This window comes from Argiope bruennichi, chromosome 7 (assembly GCF_947563725.1).
Source record: "Argiope bruennichi chromosome 7, qqArgBrue1.1, whole genome shotgun sequence".
NCBI lineage: Eukaryota > Metazoa > Arthropoda > Arachnida > Araneae > Araneidae > Argiope > Argiope bruennichi.
The window spans coordinates 121,335,013-121,358,332 of NC_079157.1; the positions used below are offsets into that span (position 1 = coordinate 121,335,013).

The 23,320-nt window shown below is 27.3% G+C and overlaps 1 protein-coding gene across 2 annotated transcripts in view; it reads left to right on the plus strand.

Annotated features, from left to right (window-relative positions):
• The first annotated feature begins 2,507 nt into the window (after positions 1-2,507).
• LOC129974860 (uncharacterized) overlaps positions 2,508-23,320 on the plus strand; it is a 28,761-nt gene continuing 7,948 nt past the window's right edge. Inside the window, exons 1-4 of one of the 2 annotated variants that reach the window (XM_056087628.1) lie at positions 2,508-5,210; positions 13,386-14,020; positions 18,010-18,097; positions 20,675-20,772. In XM_056087628.1, the coding sequence (XP_055943603.1) occupies positions 3,175-5,210; positions 13,386-14,020; positions 18,010-18,097; positions 20,675-20,772 (2,857 nt within the window). In that variant the 5' untranslated portion in view covers positions 2,508-3,174. The remainder of the gene's footprint in view (positions 5,211-13,385; positions 14,021-18,009; positions 18,098-20,674; positions 20,773-23,320) is intronic. The other variant, XM_056087629.1, reaches the window with a different exon arrangement.

Sequence of the window (23,320 nt, forward strand, 5' to 3'; positions counted from 1 at the left end):
ACAATCAAGTTAAAATTAAATTCTAAAACCGATGTGAATATAAAATAATAAAAATTACTGATTTCAGTCCATTAACTTTTGCTATAGTTCGGCATATAAGAAAAATAAATAATATGTAAAGTTTGCGATCCCATAACTAATTTTTATTCACGTTTAGCTTTATTCAAACATCGAATTCAATCAATTTAAACATTAAAAAACGCCCTGTCGCAATTGTTAGACACCAAAATAGAAGTTGGGATTTCGATCCGATTATGATGCAGAGCAAATGGGCGGGGATATTTTTTGTACCACCGAGCATAACAGGCGGCAGCAGACGATTATATTTACTGCTTTTATTGATGAAATGTTATTTAAATTTTACTAAAATAATTTATGAATTCAAAGTAATATATATATATATATCGCAGAAAAAAAATCCATTTTTTATTCTGTCATGCAGTTTAAAAAGTTTCCATAATTTAAGAGAGAATGTAGCAACTCATGCCTCTCATTTCAATCCAAACTATTTATTTTTTTCTCCCTGTTCTTTTCTTCTAGTTTTTATGAACGCATGACGTTGCATCTGATGCTGCCCCCCCCCCCCTTCAGGAACTGATGTTTTGTACTTCTTTTTTTCGTTAACTGCATTTTAAATAGACTTCGAAAACATTTTGGTATGGCTGCATGGATCTTTATACATATATTTCCGTTAGATTTTCTACAAAATTTTTACACATAATTTTTTTTTTATATAGTTTTCTTTGTAATTCCCAAATTCTTTAAAATGTTTGAAACCCTTGACATGAGGAATTATGCTTCATAGGTATAATAAAATTATAATTTTTTTCTCCTTGCGTCCGACAACCATTTGAAATTCAATTTTTCATTCTGCTGTGGAGGTGCAAAATTCTCGTGAGCAAGCAGGATGCTCTTCTTCACTGCAATTTTGAATTTTTCATTTCGGTGTCTATTTACAAAAAATAGAATTCTTAATATATGAATGAAATATGATATGAATAAGAATATGAGATAAATTGATTGCCATACTCAAATATTTTGTGCGAATGGTTTCGTTTTCCTTCGAGAGCAATTCTGAATTGCTGTTAATGGATATTTTTTTTTATTTGAATTCATTTAAGCGAAAATAAATTGTGGCTCTATTTTTGGCTAATTTGTGTTTTCAGTCAGAAGAGTTAAGAAAAGGATTCATTTCCCGCAATCAACAAGAAGTTTCATATTGTTACAAATAATGGTAATGATAATTTGTTTGAGGATAAATGTCTGTAGTCTGTCACGTAAATTCAGGAAAAATCTTTAGGGATTACAAATATTAGAATACCTAGTTATATAATAATCAAAAACAAACTGAAATATATCCTTTTCATTTGTTCTGTCTGTACAATATTATTTATGAATAAAAATATTTAGTCAAAATTTTTGGGTACAGCTTATTTTTACTTATGAGTTTTATATTTTTATTTGAATTAATTAAGAATAAATTCTCTCACATTTGACAATCTATATTTAATATTTTCTATAAAGCTATAATGAAATGTTAGTTTAAAATATTCAAATGTAATGAGGAATTTATTCATTTTGTTTTCCGCATTATCTGTACTGTCTTCCCAGAAATTGTGGGAAAAAAAGCAGTTTTCATCGATTTGCTAGTATGAACATAGATCTCAGTTATTTTAAAAAATTCACATTTTGATATTTTATCTATAAAAATTTGATTTTATTCTTGAAATAGAATAATAAAATTTTTGATGGCATTGTTTCCGATTTCTTTTAAAACCTATAACATCACATTTTTTTTTCATTCCATAGATAATAAAATTAAATTGAAAATCATGCTTGTATTTTGAGCAATAAAGGAAAAAAAAGTGCAGAATTGTAATAAATTTGTGATATATTCGATTAGAGTAATTTTTATTCCACATAACGGAATTAAAATAATAAATCAAATGTCAATAAGACTTAGCTGCCATTAAGATTTTTAATAAATTTCTACAGCATATTTTCATAATTTTTTTTTCTTTGGTGTTATTATGCTGAGAACATGTATTTTCTGAAATACTATTTACTTCTTAATAATTAAAGAAATAAGCTTTAATTGCTTAATGGTTTTGCTTTTATTATTAAAAAAGTAAGAAAAATATTTAACTATAGATTTATAACTTTATTTAATTTTCAATTGATAGTTTTTGAAAAGTAATTTCCTAATTAAATATTTTCTTAAACTTCAATCGATCAACTTTCAATTAAGAATAAGTAAACTACTGTTAAATATTTTTTTTTATTCTTCCATATCCTCGTCTTTAGTAATTTATTGCTAATAAATAAACTGATTATGTGCGTGTTTCGGCTTGATAGTAGTATACAACAAATAATAAACCGCGCTCGGTTTGAATTACTTTCCTGAACTCCCATTTTTATTCGTTATTTTTTTCATGCGTTGTCATTGTACTTTGCAAGCAGATGGAGCAGCTTCGAAACGACCAATCAGAATGGAAAGGTAGTGACGTCACTCGCGCTAGAACGACAAGAAGCGCGGAGTTGGTCGCAATTTTTTTGTGTCCGAGGCTATGATGGCCGCCATTTGCGAAGCGTTTCTGGAATATCACTATTTTTGAATGTAAGCGGCCGTAAAATTGTTGTGGATTACGTATAACAGCAAGTTTTTCTGATATATTTTGTGATCTTGTATGCATTAGCTGTATTCTAACCCACGGATATCATCGTCTTCCTACCCAGCTCTTTATACGCAGCCACATTTGGGGACCAGTACAAGAGTGCGTCAACATCACGTGGTAACTTTTTTCTACCTGCACTGCTACATCCTTTGTGTTCTAGTGCTAACGAAGAATTGCAATATGCTTAAGTGTTTTGTGTTTCTCAAATATGGATTACTGTGGATAAGTTATTGATTTATTTATTCAAGTGTGTGTCTTTTGAGTGTTGTTTTCGGAGCGGATAAGATCACGTGGCTTCATTATGGAAGCGCGCCATACCAAGGCGTTGGCGTGATAACAAATGCATCATTTGGAACTAAATAAGGTTTGCAAATCAAAATAATCATTGCTATTTACTTTTGGTTTGTATTGCTGACATACCACAACTACACGATGATAGCGAATGAGAGTGCAAGTAAGTGTTATTAGTTAACCGGTGTTCAATGGGATCATTATTTGCATGTTGTCACCGGCTTCGCTTAGGGTATGTTGCTTAGCCGTTATGGCCCCCGCCCTTACGAAGGCGGATAGGCGAGCAGATTGTCTTCCTGTTGTGCTCCCGTTTTGTATGTCTAAAACGGCCGACTCGGAAAACAGGAAAGACAGAGTCAACGAATTAAGTCTTACTAAGTTACCCAACAAATTCGCTTCTTTGTTAAACAAACGTAAACACCTTATGAATAAAGCATGGTTTCGTACATATATCCGAAACAATTCAGAATTATCGGATAGAAACCGGTATTCACAATTTGACCTCCGTAAATCCTTGCTCAACAGTAAGGTTAGGTTAAATGCTGAAACTAAAATCAAATCATGGCATGGTACGAACGTTACTCTTGCTGTGGCGGATAAAGTTAGGTTGAAATATACGATGAACAAAAATAATAATTCGCTAAGAAATATGGGTTTAGCCAGAGCTAATACGTCATTAGGATTGCACAGTATGAAAAAGATGAACAGGAGTGTGCAGTTAACTCAGAGAGATAAAGGAAGTCCTTCTAACCTGACACAAGTGTCGAGCGATTTAACTCCTGATCTCCCTGATTCCACAAACTCGGAGCTAGAAACTCCATATATGATTGCGAGAATAGTGCAACCAGTACAGGGACAAAGTAGTGGGGAGGTGTCGTCTAGTGGTGATCTAGCTTGTGATTCTACTCATTCTGCAGTGGGAAATATGCCTGTATCAAACGCAGACAATTCTTGTACTGACCAAGGTGTAGTATCAATTTCAAATGATTCCAATACTCCTCCATTGTCTGTTTCTCCTAATGATACTGAAGTATCATTAAGTGCAACTAATTTGTCTGTTACATTAACAGATCCCAAGTGTTCATTAAATACTACAGAAAGTCTTGATGCTGGTATTGTCGAGACATTTGTACCTGCGTCGAATTCTAATGCATTGTCTCCTAAATATAACCAAACTTCTGTTGCACCGAATGATATTTCTGTGATTCAAGAGAATTCTGTTAAATTATCCCAGCATTCGAATCAAGATCTTGTATCGGATGTCTTGGATACAAAAGAACCCGAGCATGTTTCATCTGCTGATAATTTGAACTGTGTCACATCATTGCCTTCTCCGGTAAGCAGTGTTCCCATACAAGATGGCATTGTGGACATTGCTGCCTCATTAGACGATAAAGCACCATTTTCTCCATGTAGTCCATCGCGATTTTCACTTGATGGGAGCGATGATGAAAGTGGTTCCTGTACAAGTTCAACCCTAAGTGCTGATGATTCCCCTCTTCCTTCTTCTCTAGACGAAGGAAATGAAAAGGTTTTTATAACATTTCCTGATTCTTTTCTAGCCTCTGCTTCAGGGGTTCACAAAGAACTTGCAGCACCTGCATTCTCGGATGCATCATGTTTCACATTTAACAGTGTAGATTCATTAACTTCGAATGACGGAATGCATCTAAAGCATAATGCTTGCTGTTCTGTCCCAGAAAGGGATCGGTCTCTTTTTAAGGAACTCCTTCTAGAGCACCATGAAAAAATTTCTATTGCTCTTAAAGAGACTGAATTTTTGCTGAGAAAATACATGGTGCAGCATGCCCAGAAGCAAATTAGGACTTTCGTCCAGCATTTTCAAAAGAAATTTACTATACCGTGCCAGAGACAAACTAAATCAAATGGTTCCAAATCAACAAGAGATTTAGTTGATTTGAAAGCAGAATTGCTTCAGAGTGAAAATGTGAAAAATTTATCAACAGCTGCATTGGTTAATTTAGTACGTAACATGGGATCAAATGCATCTGCAGAAAACCTGTTGCCACTGCAAAATCCTGTTTTGCAGGATTCTGAACTTTCACAAAACAAATTAACATCACAAACTTTTACTCCTGAAGAAATTTCTGATGTTAAACATACAAGTAAAATTTTACTGAAAAGTATGAAAAACCTACTCCGATCTGCTGATCCTGATTTAACTGAAAGCTCTGATGAAGGGAGCAGTGATATGGAGATGGATGATCCAGCAGAAACTTCTGTGTAAGTTTTTAAACTTTCTTATTCAAGCCTATGGTTCAAATTTTTAATTTATTAATAAAATTTATTGTATGGTTTATTTTTGCTTGATGAATGGATATGTTGTATAATCTATTAAGTTTATAAGCCAATAACATATTGAAACTATTTTCCTTTTGCTTAATTTCATCAATGATTTCTAAGATAATTGTTCTGATTTATTAAAAGAGATTATGAAATGTATTAGTCTTGGAAGTAATGATTTTCTAATTATTGATTATTAAATTAAGTATTAAAACTTTTATCAGCTTATAAGTTGAATAAGAATTTGCTTTTATTCTTCATTTTTTTAAAATGTTACTCAGATTAGATATATTTCAGTAAAATCATAAGCATAAATTAGGAATGGTGTTAAATTGTAATTTCTTAAGTACATCCAGCAGGATAGATTTCAAAAATGTAAAAAAGAAATGGAAGAAACCTTTTTCATCCACTAAACTTCAAATTTTTTATATCAGTCAGAGGCCCTAAATTTAGAATTTTTCACTTTGAGATTTAAAAAAAAAAAAAATTAAGCATTGATATCTCTGTTGTGATATTTGCTGTAGCACACATACTTGCTAGCTTTTGTGTTTAGTATTGCCATTTGATTTTGTAGAGCAAGAACTGAATTCCGAGTATTTAAGTTAAAAATATTTGGAATATTGAATTGGATTTCTTATTTGATAACAATTCTAGAAGCGGTAAAGCAATAATATAATTTGAATTCATCCTTTTATTAAATTTGAGTCATATGATCTAATAAGGAAATATTAATTCTAAAATATTATTTAACTGCTTGCAATATACTTCCTTTTTTTAAAAAAAATCATTTTTAGTAACAAGAAAAAAAGAATTGTTGAATCTTCTGTAATGAATACTGTTAAGCATAATGGAATATTTTTTTGGTGTAAATTATATTTGCACCTGAATTTTTTTTTTTTTTTTTTTTGTATAAAAGGGTTTTGGTTGTTGTATGTGTGTGTTTACCGATCAGTGTAAATTATATGTTTTGGTGTAAATTATATTTATACCTAAAAATATTTCCTTATTTATTATTATTATTATTATTTTTTTTTTTTTTTTGTATAGAAGGGTTTTATCTGTTTGTGTGTGTTTGTTTACCGATCAATAAATAAGGAAATAATAAAAATAACTAACAAAAAATTAAGGAAATCAACTAAAAAGTCTGAAAAATCTAGTTTTCTATACCATAATAGAAATTACAGGAAAATGTTTCATGGAGTTGTCTGTAAAATTAAAGTAGATATTTGAGATTAAAATTATGTGCTTCCCAATATTTGAAAAGGATTTGACATAAAATTGAAAAATGTATTCTCCTGTATTATTCACTTTTTTTCATATTGAAGTGAAATGTAAGCCACAAAGAAAATCAACAAAAATTGTATATGAATATGAAAAATATCTTCGGGTGGTTCTGAGGGCCATAAACTCTTTAAATCTATTTCCTTTATTTTTTAAATTTTTTCCTTATTTTTATATTTTACTTTCAGGGCTATAAATGTGGGACAGGGCTGTTTATAAATTCAGTATAGTCGCTTTGCTATAGGTACACATTACTTTTCTGGCTATATGAGATGCTTTGAATTTAAAGACTTTAAAAGAACTTGCCATGTGTGTGTGTATTGCATTTTTTGCCGATATATTACTTGCTTTTTCAACAAGTTATTGAAAAATAGAAATTTCTAAAGCATTTTAACAGGTTAAAAGAAATATTTTCAAACGCTATTTAAAACTATATAACAGACGTTTATTGACTGAAATTTGTAAGTGAAATATTTTTTAAAAATCGGCAACACAATTTTGTTGATCAAATAAGTTAATACTTATTTTCAGACAGTATATTGTTTCATCAAGTAGCAAACGCTTTTGCTTTCTTAATTTATCATTTCTCAGTTTAGCATTATATATATTGCATATTCATTTTTATCATGAAAAGTGTCTCCAAGGTTTTTTTGTATGCTTGCCGGAACACAATGCCATTTGTTTTTTTTTTGCTAACCATGCTAAAATTCTTGTAGTTCTAACATTGCTGGGAGTAAAGATTTGAGAAGAATGCATTTCCGGCATTTTCGTAATTTTCCGTAATTTTTTACAATATATTTTTAATTTCATAGCTTTCACCTAATTTCACTAGCAACTATGAAAATTCCATGGTTATTAGAGTCTTCAAGATATTAGCTCTTCAAGCGCCAGAACTCCATACTCAATAACACCAGATTGTCCGAAATTAAAGCCATATTATTTTAAATTTAAATTCTGTTTATCATATACATGAATGTTTTTAAACAAGCCAGTCCTGTGACTTAATGGTGCTGTTAAAAATATAAATATCTGGTTTGTTCTGTCTTATGAATTTTGTGCTATTATAATTTCCCTCTTTTATTTGTCTTGTAAACCGCATAAATACTAAACTGACTCTTTCTTTTAATAATGAAAGAAAATTGTAGAATCAAATATTTGATAAAAGAATTAAAATAATTTGAATTTTAGGGCAAGGCTATTAAAATTTAATGAATAAATATTTGTAGAAAATTGCCAAAAATTCATTTAATTATTAAATTGGTATCTTTAAAAAGAAATTTAAAAAAAAATGTGAGAAACGGGGCAAAATTTATTTTTTTGCAATAATATATTCTGCAGTAATAGTAGAAAAAAACTATGATGCTTGTTCCACAATATTAAATTCACAATGCTTGTTTTTAAAATTCTTTAAGAATAAGCATTTGGAATATTCCATTGCAAAATACTTTGTAATACAATTTGAATAGCTATATATATACTTATGTAATTTTAGAATATAAATACTGCAGAATTAAGAATACATAATCAATTTTGTAGATCTCTTCTTATCTGATAAAATTTCTTATTTAATTTCTTTCTGCTGTAGATTATCTTTTGAGTAACAATTAAACAAAGATTGAGATTTGAAAGGTGCTATTCATTAAATTTTTAATGGTTATTTATATGTTTATTTTACAAAAAGTATGATAGATCTAGCATAATTATTCACATTTAGTGATTTTTTCTTGGTTTGCGAGTTTTGTCTGGATATTAATATTAAAAACGGATTTTTCTGCTTTTGAAATGCAAAAAATTTGCCAATAGAAGTCAGTTTTTAATTTTAGGGTGTGTTAAATTTCTTATTAGGTTTGCAAATTTCATTTCTTTTATCATGGCATTTATATTGCAAGAGTAGTTAAGTTGATCATGCAGTCCCATTTGTAAATGAAGCTAAGAGAATAATGTGTTAATTTTGCACAAGACTTTAAAATTTGAAAGAGTATCTAGTTCTACAACAGATATTTTTTTAAAACAAACTAAATTTATATGTTCTAAATTTTTCTGGTCTAAATATAGTTAAATAAACTAAACTAAATTCTTTAGATAAAAATTACTTAATTTTTTTTTCTTAAGTCTGAAATGTATTGTCAGCTTTGACATTTATTTTTAATTTGCAGTTTAAAACATTTAGCAAGTAAGAAATTTAATTACTTGTTATAGTTTAGATCCTGAATATTTTCAAACAGGTAAGGGGTTTAAAACAAAGACATAACTTAATGTAATTAATCTGGTTTGCTTTGTTATTTCAAAAGGATATTTAAGGAAATTTTTAAACTAAAACTTCATGTCGTGTAATTCTGTCATAAATTTTGAAAGTGAGAAGCTTTATGAATTTTTGTCCTTTTAAGTTTGCTGTTTCATTACTTTTCGATAAATTTTTTTTCTAAGTAAATTTGGACTTTTTCTTCTTCTCTCATCTGGACTTGTAAATTAGAAAATGTAAAATTGCATTCTGATTATATACAAATAAATGGAACAAGAATTGCAAAAAAAAAAAAAAAGAAAGAAAAGAAAGTATGATTATAAAACAGGAATTTGAACCTATGATAGTTTCTTGGATTTTCAAATTCTAATTTTCATTTTTATTATTTGGTTAAGAAGTCTTATGGTTAGTTGAGTTTAGAGTTAGCTTAGTTAAGAAGAGTCATAAATTTAGAATTTCTCTCTCTATTATTTTGAAAATTTTAATTTGAAGAGGTACGAATAACTTGTTTCTCAAAGGTTGTTTTGAGACCTATGTGTGTATTTGCTTAGTTCTTAAATTGTATGTTGGTATGGGGATAAGTTATAAATGATTACAATGACATAAGCATTATTGTAGAGGAAAGTTAGCCCTTATTCAGGAAAATTCCTCTTTTCAATGTAGGTAATAGTTTCTTGATACTTCTAGTGTATTTAAATTAATCACTTGCAATGACAAGAAATTCAGAGATGCGCATGCCAAAACAGTTCTAACTCGCAAAAAAAAAAAAAAAAAAAATCTGATATCTTTATAGAAATTGAAAAGAGATTTTTCTCTTTTAAATGAATTAATTTTTGACTAAGACTGTGCTCCTGTAAACTGCGTTCCTTCAAAGAATCTCGGTTGATACGTTGCAAGGATCATTTTTACTTCTGTGACAATTGCCTGCTGACATATGTAGCACGTTGTTGGCTATTCTGTGGTAATAGAAGCTTGATGTGCAATTTACGTTTTTTTTGTGCATATTGTTAATACTCAAATGCTAATACTCGTTTATTTTGTATAATCTTGCTTTATTCTGTTTTTTTAAGTAATTGCTTAGTTTTGATATTAATGACTGAACAAGTAGGCTACTAATATTATTATTGTGATAGAAAATTTTTTATATTAAAAGACATGTTATCAAATTTTAGATCCAGTTTTTTCAGTTTAGGATGATTCTGATTAAAGTTTTATAAATGTAAAAAAAAGTTACTAAGTAGTATGTTAGTTTAGTAAAAATGGCTAATTGTTCAAATTTGCTGATATGGTCCAGAATTTAATTTTAATAAATCATTTTGAAAAAACTTTTTTTTACAAATTAAATTTAGATGTATTGTTAGTTAATATATTCTCCTTCCCATCTTTGCAATACATATAAAGTGACTAGAGGTTCTAGAATAGCTGGCATAGTGTCGATTTTTGGATGTGTCTGTGATGAAATAAGCTTGAAGTATTTAACTTGACTGTTATTTATATTATTTTCTATTTTCTTATCAGTAATGAATTAGAATTGATTACAAGTAATATTTAAAGATATTAAAATAGGTTTAAAAATATAAAATTACAAAGATCAGTTTCTTAAGAATATGCTTATAAAGCTTTATATTAAATGCATAAGATCAGTCGAATATGACTTACCAGTATGAATGGAAGAGCAATATGTAGTATCGAAATTTGTCTTATCTTAAGACTTTCTTTTGAAAATATTTCTCTAATTATATTTCAATATTTCTAAAGTTTAAATATATGTATATTTTTGGGATTTTATTTAATACTTTCCTTCTCTTCAACATCGCCCCGGAATTCTTGCCTGGGTTCTCTTGTGTCCTTGATTGAAGTTAGCAAATCTGGCCATTTTAGTTTGATCGTTACTTGGCAGTTGAACACACTAGTTCGAAGCTTTAATGTGCATTTATAAATATATTTAAAAATGATTATTAATTAATTATTATTAAAAATGTTTGCCTTTGTTATATATTTTTCATGCTGAATACATTCTTGAGATTATGTGCATGCAGTCCTCTACTTTGCTAAATTAACAGTAAAGGGAAATCCTGTTTACATATGTGAACATATTCTGTATTGAATATGAAATTTTCTGTCTGCGAATTAATGTTAACAATTATTTTTAAAATTTACTTGGCCATTTCATTTTTTTTAAAAATGAATTTTGATTGCAAAAATATTTTAGTTTATTTTTATATATTTAACCTTTTCAAATTTTTTTTTAATACATTCTGATTGGGAATTTGCAGATAAACAGGTTGTGACCTCTCCACAATTTGTATGTATAAATTTAAAACTTCAAAAGAGAAAATCCAAATTTAATTTGCAGAATATTATTTGTGTTACAAAGTTAAAGTAAAATAAACTTTGTTACTGGTTTAAAGTTCACAAAAATTTCACGCATGGTTTTTATAAAAATGATTTTATTTATTGAAAAATGAAAGTGGTATACTGATTTTGGAATAAATAGTACTAGCATTTTAAGTGTAGAATTTGTGATTCAGAATTAAATGATAAATTATCAGACATCGTTGGTTTATACTCATTTATCTGCTTGAAAAATAAAATTTATACCTGATAGCATTTTTAAGAATTATATAATGATAAATGATAAATAATATTCATTCATCTAAAAATAATTGCCAAATTCAGTCAGGAAATGATTTTGACATCTTCTATATTAAATAGCATTTAAATTTTCCATTTAGTCAGGAGTTTTATTTGAAATACAGTGGTCTCATTATAAAAATTGAAATTATAGGCATATGATTGGAAACCCATCAAATTCTTTGTTGAGCTTGTTGAAACTGTTAAAATGATTTTAGGAAATTTTTTAAATATTTCTTCTCTTTGTAGGAAAAACTAAAATTGTTATATGCTCATTTTTTGCTGTAAAAAAATTAATTTTACATAACGTTTTTTAAAGTAATTAAACATTTTCTTAGAGATGCAATTTAGTGTTTCTTAGAGATGCATTTGTGATAAAATATGGTTTATTGTGTGACTTAAGTGATAATTTTTATATAAATATAAAGGTTCATATCCTTTTCAATTATTTATCATATAACAAGCATACAGTTAAAATCCTTTTATAGCCCTGAATTTTGCATCCATTTTGTGAAAATTGAGAATATATGGATAAATTCTTGAGGTTAAAATGCATATGTTTGTTATATTTAATTCTATGTTCATGATTTGCACATCAGAATATCTTAATGAATTCTATTGATATCTTCTCGGAAGTAATTGGGAATAATATTTACAATAAAATGCCTTTGACTTTTTGTTTTTACATGCTCATAGAAGTTTCAAAAATCATGTGAATTTTTACATATTGATATGGTTTAAAAAACATAATGAGGTGGTTGCTCTGAGTCATATAAAATCTGTTTTTAAAAGGATTGAAACAAAAGAAATTCATTTTTCAAAATTTTTTAAAAAGATATATAATATGATCAACTATAATTTTCCGGAAGTTGTTTAAAAAAACTGAAGAGTCTGTAAAATTCTGTAATATTCTTATATTTAATTTCACTAAATCTTAAACTAGCATTTTTGGATTGAAATACAGATAAATTTTACATGTCACGAGTTGATTCATTTCTGAACAAGGCTTGTTCGTATATAGTTGCTTTTGATGAGAATTGCTTGGTAATATTGTGTAAAGTTTGCATGTTCATTTTTTGGGATTTTTATTTTTAAGATTTGAAATATTTTTTTACACAAGAAGTACCATTTTAAACAAATATATAATTTATTAGAAATAAAACAGTTTGCTTTATCCATTGATCTGGCTAATTCTTCTGAACTGAATACAAATGCGTTCTGAAGTGACTCATTGTTTTTAATGTCTAAAAATGACTAGATTGCCAATTCTCTTGTGGTATGAATTACTTAGTTTGTAATTTCTATCCAAATTTTACTGTTCTGCTGCTGTAATTTAGAAAGATAGCTCATATTTTCTAATTTTTTTATATGACAGATAATAGTTGTCTTGCTTACAGTCTCTTGTATCAATGTTTTGATAAAATGCAAAATTGTTCAATTTAAATCCACTTTTTGTGAATTATTTGCTATTTTTATATACCTTTTTTATAAAATTGCACATGAATAATTTTAGACCCCCCCCCCAAAAAAAACTACACAATTCATATATATATATTTGGCTTTTTTTTCCCCTTTATCAAAAATATAAGTACTTAAAGGGATTTAATTTGTCAATTTGGTATTCTGGCTTTTTACTTTAAATTTCTGTCTAGTAATTTTTTCTTAAGATTTATAATCCTTTTATTTTAAATCTTTTTTTAGTCTTAAAATTTACATTTCCAATCATGAGATATTTTGGAATTTAAAACTCAATGTTGGATTCTAGTTTCATTAAAAAAGTGAAAAAAATTTATTTTAAAGTTTAGTATTAAAAGTTTAGTTGAAGTTTATTATTAAAACATGATTTAAAATAATTTTTAAAAAGAATCTGTTTTATATAGGTTTATTTGGCATTGTTTTATTACACAATATAAATATTTAAAAAAAAACTGAAAGCATTCCACATATTGTCTTTATAGTCAGAAGAAGGCATTATGGAAATTTTTGAAGGAGCGCGCTGCGCTGGCGAGCCGTTCAACTTTGCTAATTTCAAAAATTCGAGAACTGGAAAATCAACTACAGACCATTTCTGGTTGTATGAAGACCATGAATTCTTCTTATGGAAAGCTCAGTTTTGAGAACCAACCTGTTTCTGAAAATGCTGATGATACAAGCTTACAGGCAAATTTAAAATTAGGAAGACCAAAAGGTTTAGGTCGACCTGTGAATGGGTATTTAGATCATTGTTCGCTCAGCAGTACCATCAATGTTAGTACTACTGTTAATAATTCTGAAGCGTTGCATAAGGAGGGAAAACCTAATTCTATTGTAGTTGATGCCACTGAATCCTGTATGCGAACACGACCCTTAAAAACTTCAAGCTTTCATAAACGCAAGTTAATTGTCACTACTGGATTACATTTGACTAACCCTAAAATTGCAAAGCTTTCCACAGTCAGCTGTGTTTGCAACAGTCAAGAAGAGATGCTTCCCTGTGTACTCTGCACTGGGCGTTACAATTGCATTCAAAGTGTTGATCCAGATTCATTGCCACTTCTTGATCGAGTTGCTCTGCTGGATCCATCTTTCCATCCACTCCTTTCTTTTGAAAAAGGTAAGGATCTAATTGTTTAAAAGGGTCTACATCTTTTTCCTCTAGTTGTAGCAGACTTGTGTTTTTGTGATATATAAATGTATGTGTGTGTGTGTGTATCGATTTTATATTAATCATTTGCTTTCAATGGTTTGATCTATAATTCTTTCCAATTTCCGTTGGTGATTTTTTAAAAAATATTTCGCATTTATATATAAATATATATATATATTTATATTGAACATAACATTTTAAAAATCTTGCCTAAAGAGAAAAAAAATCTTTTTTATTAAGTAAACTCCTATTCTAAGCTTTTAATTCGAGGCAGCTTGGCCGTAAATGGTTTTTCAAATATCTTGGAAATAAATGTTTTTCTTCCTTATTACTTGAGCCGCATTTAACATGTTGTACATCAGTTGTGAGCTTCAAAATTCCTGATGGTCATGAAACTTCTGTCCCATGGCTTGGTAAATGGATTTCAAAGCAAAGATTTTGGTGAAAAGTAATTATTTCTTAGTTTTAAAAAGTTTTGTTCTTTTATTCATAGTTCTCATTCTTCATGCTATAACAAATTTAATTGAAGTAAGTAGTTTGTATTCATGCATCTATGAATATTAACATTTGCCTATGAAAAAACTTTGAATGTATTAATTTGTTCTGTTTCTTGGTTTTCAATTTCACAAATAAATTATATTTATTGAAGAGTCTCAAATTTGATTGTATTGCAGTTTTGTTTCCATAGTTTTTGTTGTTGGGTGCATTCATTGGTAAATGTATTAGTAATTGCAAAGTCAGTTTTTGTTTAGTTTGAAATCATTTCACATTTTTCTAAATTACTATTAATTACTTTCTGTATAACAGAAGGCTGAATAAAGTGGACAAAATATTTTTCAGATGCAACTGCTGAAAGTTCATAGTAATGTTTGAGTATGTTGTCATTTTTTTCTTCTGAACATTTTTTCTTTTTTTCATATCGTTGCTGATTGATATATTCTAATCCTTTATTTTCGTCTGTCACTAGTATCTTTTTACAAATAGCTGTATATTTTATTCTGTTATACATATTCATTTAATAAGGAGCAGCATTGTTATCTTTAATGTTTATATAACAGCTAAGATCAGAATTCAATCGGTGAAATATATAAAGAAAAATTAGCTCAAAATTCATGAGATTCTCATTCATCAACTGCTGAGCATCAAATATCTTCGAAGTTTATTATGAAATGTATTACATGGGCCATTGGAAGAGAATGGATACAGCATGGTGGTATTTTATCAATGACCCATGACGGCTTACAAAACTATGCAGCCTCACTTAGTTTTATTGGTTTTGCAATTGAGTTAACGTCTTGATAGAATGTAATATACAATTGGATTTGTAGACCTACTGTACTTCTTGTAATGCGACACTATCTTGATGTCAAGTTGATAGATTGTAAATTAAGAATTCTTATGTATTAAACAAGAACAAAAGACACAATATTGAAAGACGGGAAAAACGTTTTTGCATCAAATTAGTTACTTGTTAATATGATTATTTCAAATCCTATTGTAATTGTATTTCTTTTATGTAATAAATGTTTTGTACTTTTTTATTCTGTGTGCTTGGATATTTTTGAAATTGCATATTTGTAAATTGTGTCAATTAGAAGTAAATACATTCTAATAAAATCTTCTATAAATAAAATAGTTTTATTTTTAATTTATGAAATTATGGCTACAATCTGTCCTGTATGATATTAATTTTAGTTTGCCTGATTTTCATGTATATTCAGTTTTAATTTTAACTTTTCTTTTGCTGTGAGAATTTAAAAAAAATGTTGGAAGTTAAAAATGCTGAAATGTGTAATGTCTTGAGTATTAATTGCAATTATCCATCTTTTTTTTTTTTTTTTTTTGTCTTTTACAATGTTTATCTTAAGTCACTTTTAACTTCTTGTGAAATTGAGATAATTCAAAACATGTATTTTGAATTATTTATTTAAAAGAAAAGTTATGGGTAAAAGTGTAGGTTTTGGGTTAATACATATTCATCTGCCCTCTTACAAAAGAATGAGTTACACGAGTTTGATTCATTTACCTTCATAGGTTTAGATTTATGAATTAAATTTGCAAGTGATAAAAATACACACAGGAACTTGAATACAACATTTGATAATGATAAATGTCTCTAAAATGTTTTGATGTTTATATTTGATTATACATATTAATTTTTTTGCATGTTGAATTAAAATGAGGCTGTGAAAGCAGTATTGGACCAATGAGAAAATTTACATTTATGATTGTAAATTTTTGAGCATGAGCCTTTGTTTCAGTAAAAATGTACAGTATGATACTTCAAGAGCTCGAATATATTTTTTTGAACTTGAGAAACTGCAGACAATTAACACTGTATGGTGAACTAAGTAATTTGAAATACAAGATATTTTCTTGGGCATTTTTCTTGATGTCAACCACAATGCAGGGCTGTAATTTATCCCTAAAAGCTATTGGGTAGGTTCAGAGAAATGTCATACCAGATTATTTCCTGGGTGGTTAAAAGCACAAAAATCCAGATTTTCAGAAATACCCCCCCCCCCCCCCCCCCCCGGTGTTTCACATTTTTTGAAAGCATTTTTTGTGATATATCGGTTTAAAAATTATGAAATTGATAATGTTTATTCTTATTGGCCTTTTTATATGTTATGCATTATTTTCTGATAGTTTAATTTTGATATATGATGTCGAAGAGTGAAAGGTGTAGACCTTCTTTCATTGTTATGTATTTTTTTATGTAAATTAATAGGATATTTGTGTATAATCAAAAATATACAATTTAATACATTCAGTTAGAATTTGCTAATGGAATGTATTATTATTTTTAAGATTTGAAAATTTAATTATTTATTGGTATTATACTATTAATTTAAACTTCAAAGCCTGTTCTGTTATCTGTTGCAAAAGAATAACTATTTCATTCAAAATTTCTAGTATGTCAGTTTTGCTATTATAAAATCTGTTGTCTTAGTTTTGGCAAGAACTTTTCAATGTTTCAAATTAAAATTGCTAGTTGTTAATGATAAATGTTTACATTTGTAAAAATACAAATTTTGAGATTTTATATTTTGAAATTATATATCATATTGATTATAAACTCTTAAAAACTCTTTAAATTCTATTATTTTTACATTAACTTTTAATTGGTAAATCTTTTTTAAAAATTGTTATTTTTATGCTATTGTCTATTAGTTTATTTTTATGCTATCATTTTTATAAAAATTAAAAAAAAAAAATCTTACTAGAGGCATTTATGTGCCTTTTTTACTCCAAGCAATTGGCTTTTATTGAGGGTAATTTGCAATTGCTATATTATTTTTGATATGCAATGGATACTTGCTATTTGAAGAAATTTTCCCTCTAGAAAATGAATGAATTAAAGTGAGTTTGTCTGTATTGAAAGTAAACATATGGAACAAAGAGCTAGTTTTAAAAAGTTGAAAATAAAATATTGTAACATACTTGAAAATTCTATAACTTAAAAAAATTAGGTTGTTCTAAAGAAGACTTTTCTTGTTACAAAAATATTGTATTATATAAAAAAAACAAGTTTAGAAATAAATGCCTCTTTTTCTAGTTTAGATATTTGGTTATTAAGACTAATTTAAAACTAAAATGTAATATTGTGGGTACAGAATTTTTAAAAAAAGGGGGGGGGGTTATAGTTATATATATTTTAAAAGCTATAGTGAATACTTCAGTAAAATTTAATTCCTAAATCTCTGTAATTGTTAGTTGACAGATTTTGAATATTTTTTTTCCTCTTTCTAATAGTCCTTTAATAGTTAAATTTCTAAATAGTCCTTAATAGTTAAAAAAATAATGCATTAACCTTAACTATATTAAACTTCGGACAGTTCTGAATCAAAAGATTTTGTAAACAGAACAGTTCAAATTTTGTAGCATCTTTTTACTATTTAGATTTGCAAGTTATGATTTTGGAGTGTTATCTAAATTTGCATTTTATTTTTCAGATATCCCATTGTTGGTGCATTTCGAAAATATTTTGAAAAAGAATGAAGCACAGTATCAGATTGTACGCCCTATTTCACCTACACCAAGGTAAGAACATTTCTTAAATATTTTATTCTGAGGTAAATATTTTAATTTAATCCAAAAATTTCCTGGGCTTTGTATGAGGAAGAAACATAAGATTCAATTTTCAGTGTATAACATTTTAAGGCTCTTAATTTAAGAGTAATTATTTGAAGTAATTTCTCAAAATTTGTATAGAAAAGTTTTGAAAGCAGAAAATTGGCCAGTATTTGTAAGATACAGAAGGCATATTAAGCAAATTCATTTTTACTCAGTTTATTCATTCACAAAGCAGTTATTTTTATGCATTTCAAAATTCATATTATAACTATTATCCTGAGTAATGTTAAAATTAAATCTCATTTTTCACCCTCTACAATTTCATGCAGTACATTCATTAATTTAGATTGATTTGAATAAAATACATTAAACTAAAGAAGAAAAAAATTGCTATCCTATTAATGTATATGTATAGTATTTTGCTTTTTTGGATAAGCAGAATTCTTATGGAGAATTGACGGGCAATTCAAAAACCAAATTTTTAGAAATGGTTTGATTTTCTGAATAATCTAAATAAATATCTGAGTCGTAATTTGTTCCATAAGCATCTAGAATATCTGAAACAAAATCTGTCTTTAAACAAATGAAAATTTTCTTAACTTCTTTTAATACCATCTCTTAGAATACAACTTGAAATTAATTTATGATAATTTTGAATGCATCTTTTTAAAATTCTGATTTTCATTCTTTGTAATCCTAGGTTTTTATATTATAGTTACTTTGTTTTTTGTTAATAATACATTGTAGTCAAGTTTAATAGATCTCAACTGCTATGGATTTATTTATTTTGACTCGGTTGTTTGTTAAAGTAAAATAAGCATTTTAAATCTCCTTTGAATACAAGAATATTAAATCCTGAAATGAAGTGAAAGATCTGGAATTAATTTAATATCACTGATTCAGTAATTATTTTTTTATGTGTATAAAGATAAAATATTTTAATCATCATCAGAAGATATTGTTATTTAAATTTATTATGGATGCAATCAATCAAGTAAATTGTAATTTTATTTCATTTTGCACATTAATTTTCTCAATATAAAAATTTGATATACACATTAAATGTATAGAAAAAGATGAATCTGTTTCTTCATTTATTACCAACAGTTAGTGTCAAGACAATAAATACTGTTTAGTATGACTAGGAAATGAAAACTATTTCTGTAGAATTTGTTACTTTCTTTACTATCTATAAGTTATGGGGAACTCATCTAAATTTATGTTTAAAAAAATTTTTATAGCTAAATCTATACAAATTTGAGTTTTTCAATTTGTATAACCCATTTTGTCAATATTTGCTTTTTAACTTTTGTTTTCTAGTTGTAAATTGTCTTATCTTAACAATTAACAGAATCCATTTTGTACATTTATTGCTTTCTTAAAATTTTTGAAAAATGGTACCTAAACCAGTAGTTTTAAAGAAGAAATGAAACTAATTTGCATTTTGTATTGTAAATCTGCATTTATTAATATTTTGCCTAGAGTGTATTTTAATTTCCATTCTGGATATTTTTAGTTTAGGTATATACTAAACCATGGTAAAAGTTGAGAATTATATCAAAAACCATAAAGTTTTTACAAATTATGGCTTCCTTATAATTGCATGTAATGGTTTGCCAATTAATTATGTTATTATTTTAATTATTATTAAGTGATCTTTGCACTGAAATTCCCCTAAAATTATTTTGGGATCAAGCTCTGTGTAAGATATTCATCTGTCAAAATTTTACATTGTATATGCTATATATATCATCATGTTGATTTTAATTTAATTTGTTTTGATTCTTAAGTTAAAGACTTAAAAAAATTATTAAATTGACATTCACTGTAGTTAGATTATATAGCAGTTAATTTATGAAAGATTTTATGAAGTGACTTGAATTTATAATTTTTCCTATTATATATTTCAATGTTTATTGAAAATGGTTTTTTTTTTTTTTTTTTTTTTTACATTGGAAATAGAATTAAAAAATTTATTTAAAAGCAGTTAATTTTTTACAATAATGCAAAGCTGAAGAATTGTTGGAAACAAGTAGGTTCTAATAGTATATATAGAAAAATGACATGGAAATTTAATATCCCTTCCTTTTTACTTTCAAGAACTTAATACTTACATTAGAATTCAAATTATTATTTTGAATTTTTTGTAACATGAAAGTATAAATACATATAAAGTTAAAAAGAAAACCTGCTCTATTTTATTGAACATTTTTGTAGAAACTCGTCTTAAATTTTATATGTGCAGCTTGTGACAAAGATGTATAATTATAAATTGAGTCTTTTTAAGAATATTAATATTTGATTTATTGAAATTGTAAAAATTTACAATAAATTGGATGTAGAATTCTTTCACCTATATAAAAATTTCACACATTTCTTGAACTTATAAATTATTTCATATTTTTCAATATTTTATTTATATAGCATTTTCATTAAAATTTTTCTAGCAAATTTAAAATTAATTTTTGAGCATGTTGCACTTATGATTGGAAAAACGCATTATAAAACAAATTGATTTCTTATCATAACTGTATTTTTCTTTAGCAGTCACAGGAGTTTTGGGACCAAACCGAAATTAATGACAGATGCCAAGTCAAGGAGTCGAAAACTCAAAAGATATGCAAGATCACTGTTATCAGCCAGTAAGTTTAAATCTAAGCTGCTTATAGATAAAATCGTGAAGTGTTAATGAAACTCGTAATGAATTATTCAAAATGAACATTTGAAATGATTAGTAATTAAAATGCCATTTATTATAATTAAGAAAAATGTTTTGTTATGTCCATGATTCATTTTGTTAATGAATTTGTTTTTGTATATTTCTTATCATTTGTCGATTGTTTGTTTTGGGGGGTAAAAAATTAATCATTTTGTAGCGTTTTTTTAAGAGCATATTGTATTGATTGCAGTTTTTGAACAAAATTTCTGTTGTAAATGGTGGTAAATCCTTATCTGAATGAAAATCTCTTTATGATATTTCTAATGTATCATCATTTTTTAATAATTTAAAATGAAAAGTTAGTTATAGTGACTTGAGCACTTATCACACCTTATTTTAGACATTTGAATCTTGTGATATTTAATATAATTATTCTGTTAGGAGATTTATTGTACAAGTAGTTTTTTAGATTTTATTACATTAATATCTTTTGATCCCATTATAAATTTTGAAAAGTTATTTGATTTATATTGGTATTTAGTTTGTTGTCTACCTTTTAATCTACATTCAACAGGGTTGCCACATTACCAGGGGAACTGGGAAAAACCAGGAATTTAAAAATCGTCTTTAAAAAAAAAAAACCAGGAAAATGTAGGTGATTCAAGGTGCAGATTCAAAATTTTCATGAACTGGGAAAATACAGGGAATTTTAAGTTTCTTAGTTGTCTAAAAATGCCGATATCTGAAAATTGCAAAAATAAGATTGTTGCAGCTTCCAAAATAAAATGTTACCATTCCTGATTGTGTAACGCAGTAACTTTCGCCTTTTCTGCTCTCCCTCATCTTTTTATCTGTACAAATAATTCCAGTTTTAATTTGTGAGATATTTGTTCTTTTTCACCAATATTCCCAAATTGCAGCTCAAGAGCATGCATAAGACTTTTGTAATTGTGTGAAAGAATAGACTGCATTTCTCTGCTGCGAAAAGCAATATTCAGTTGGCAGAAGCAGTCTACCATACTTGAGTTTATTGAATAGTTTGTTTATTATTGGAGAAACTATGAGCTTATTCAAAGTAGTTTGAGAATTATTTTAAAACAATGAGCTGCTCAAAATCTATATTTAATACAAATCGGATCGATTGAAAAAAAAATCAATCCTGATTTTACTGAATGGGTTCAAAAAGTTCTGCAAAATCCATTTGTCACACACTGCTTGTTTTGTAAGAATATTAAAAACCTAAATAATATGGTAAACCAGGCATTCACTAGTCATGCCAAAAGAGTAGAATATATACTGTATATAGACTGTGCCAATTCAGAAGAGTCATCATTGATGTTGAACTTAATATCTATAAGGAATACAGGAAAAGATGACGCATCAAATCTGAAAACTTCAAATTTAATGCTCGAAAATAAACAGATTTCGAATTTTTTTATTTCAAGAACAATAATTGAAAGCTGATTTTTTATGGGCATTAAAACTTGTTGCATCACATTCATCTTTTAATGCATTCAAAGATATATTGGAAATATTTCTACATATGTTCGCTGAAGGTGAATTAGCTTAAAAATGTTGCACTTTATTTGTGTTGATTAGTTCCATGAAATTGGTTGAAAAATCAGCACATATTGCTGAAATTGATGTTCAAATATATGAATTGGCAAAAATTAATAAATAAAAAAAGTAATATTGCTGTGTAATGGGGTTTTTTTTGTTTGGTAATTATTAAATGATTTGTATCATGTAACAAAAATGTTTTGTATTTTTTTTTCACCAGATTCCTTAATTTTGTATGATAGCATGAGATATAATATATCCTCCCCCTTAATATATAAATTTTGTCTTGTTAAATTCTAGATTATAAATAAAGCAATTGTTTTATTTTTTTTCTGTAAGTAAATTCTTTTAATATGTTGTTATTTCAAATAATGTTAAATTGTTGCTTCCTTTCCTTTTTCCACTCCTTAAAATCATATTGCATTTTAAATAGCATATGAATACTATTTGTGCATTTCCTTGTATTTTGAATATATATATAATATAGGGAAAACACAGGGAATTTTTTTTCTTTCCAAATTTGAGTGGCAACCCTGATTTAATATTTCATTTTAGTTTTCAGATTTTACCCCCCCCCCTTCTCCCAACACACACACACACACACACACACACACACACAAAGTTGAAATCAAAAGCAAAATAAAATTGATGTTTTTCAATTAAAATGTTTTTATTTCTGAATAGCTTTTAATTTGAAGCTTTAATTTATTAATATGCATTATTGTAACTTGAGATTTTCTTTACTGCCAGTAGAAAATTGAATTAATGTTTTAATTTGAATGCAGTGGATGTCATTTGATTAATTCCTTATCATTTAAAATTCTAAAGTATAATTTCTCATCTTTGTGCCATTATTGGATTGAGAATATTTTATTTCTGCATTTGTTACATAGAGCCCATATTTAGTTTGATTTTGATGTTTTTAGATATTAGAATTTAATATGCATCTTACTTTAATTATTACTACAGAC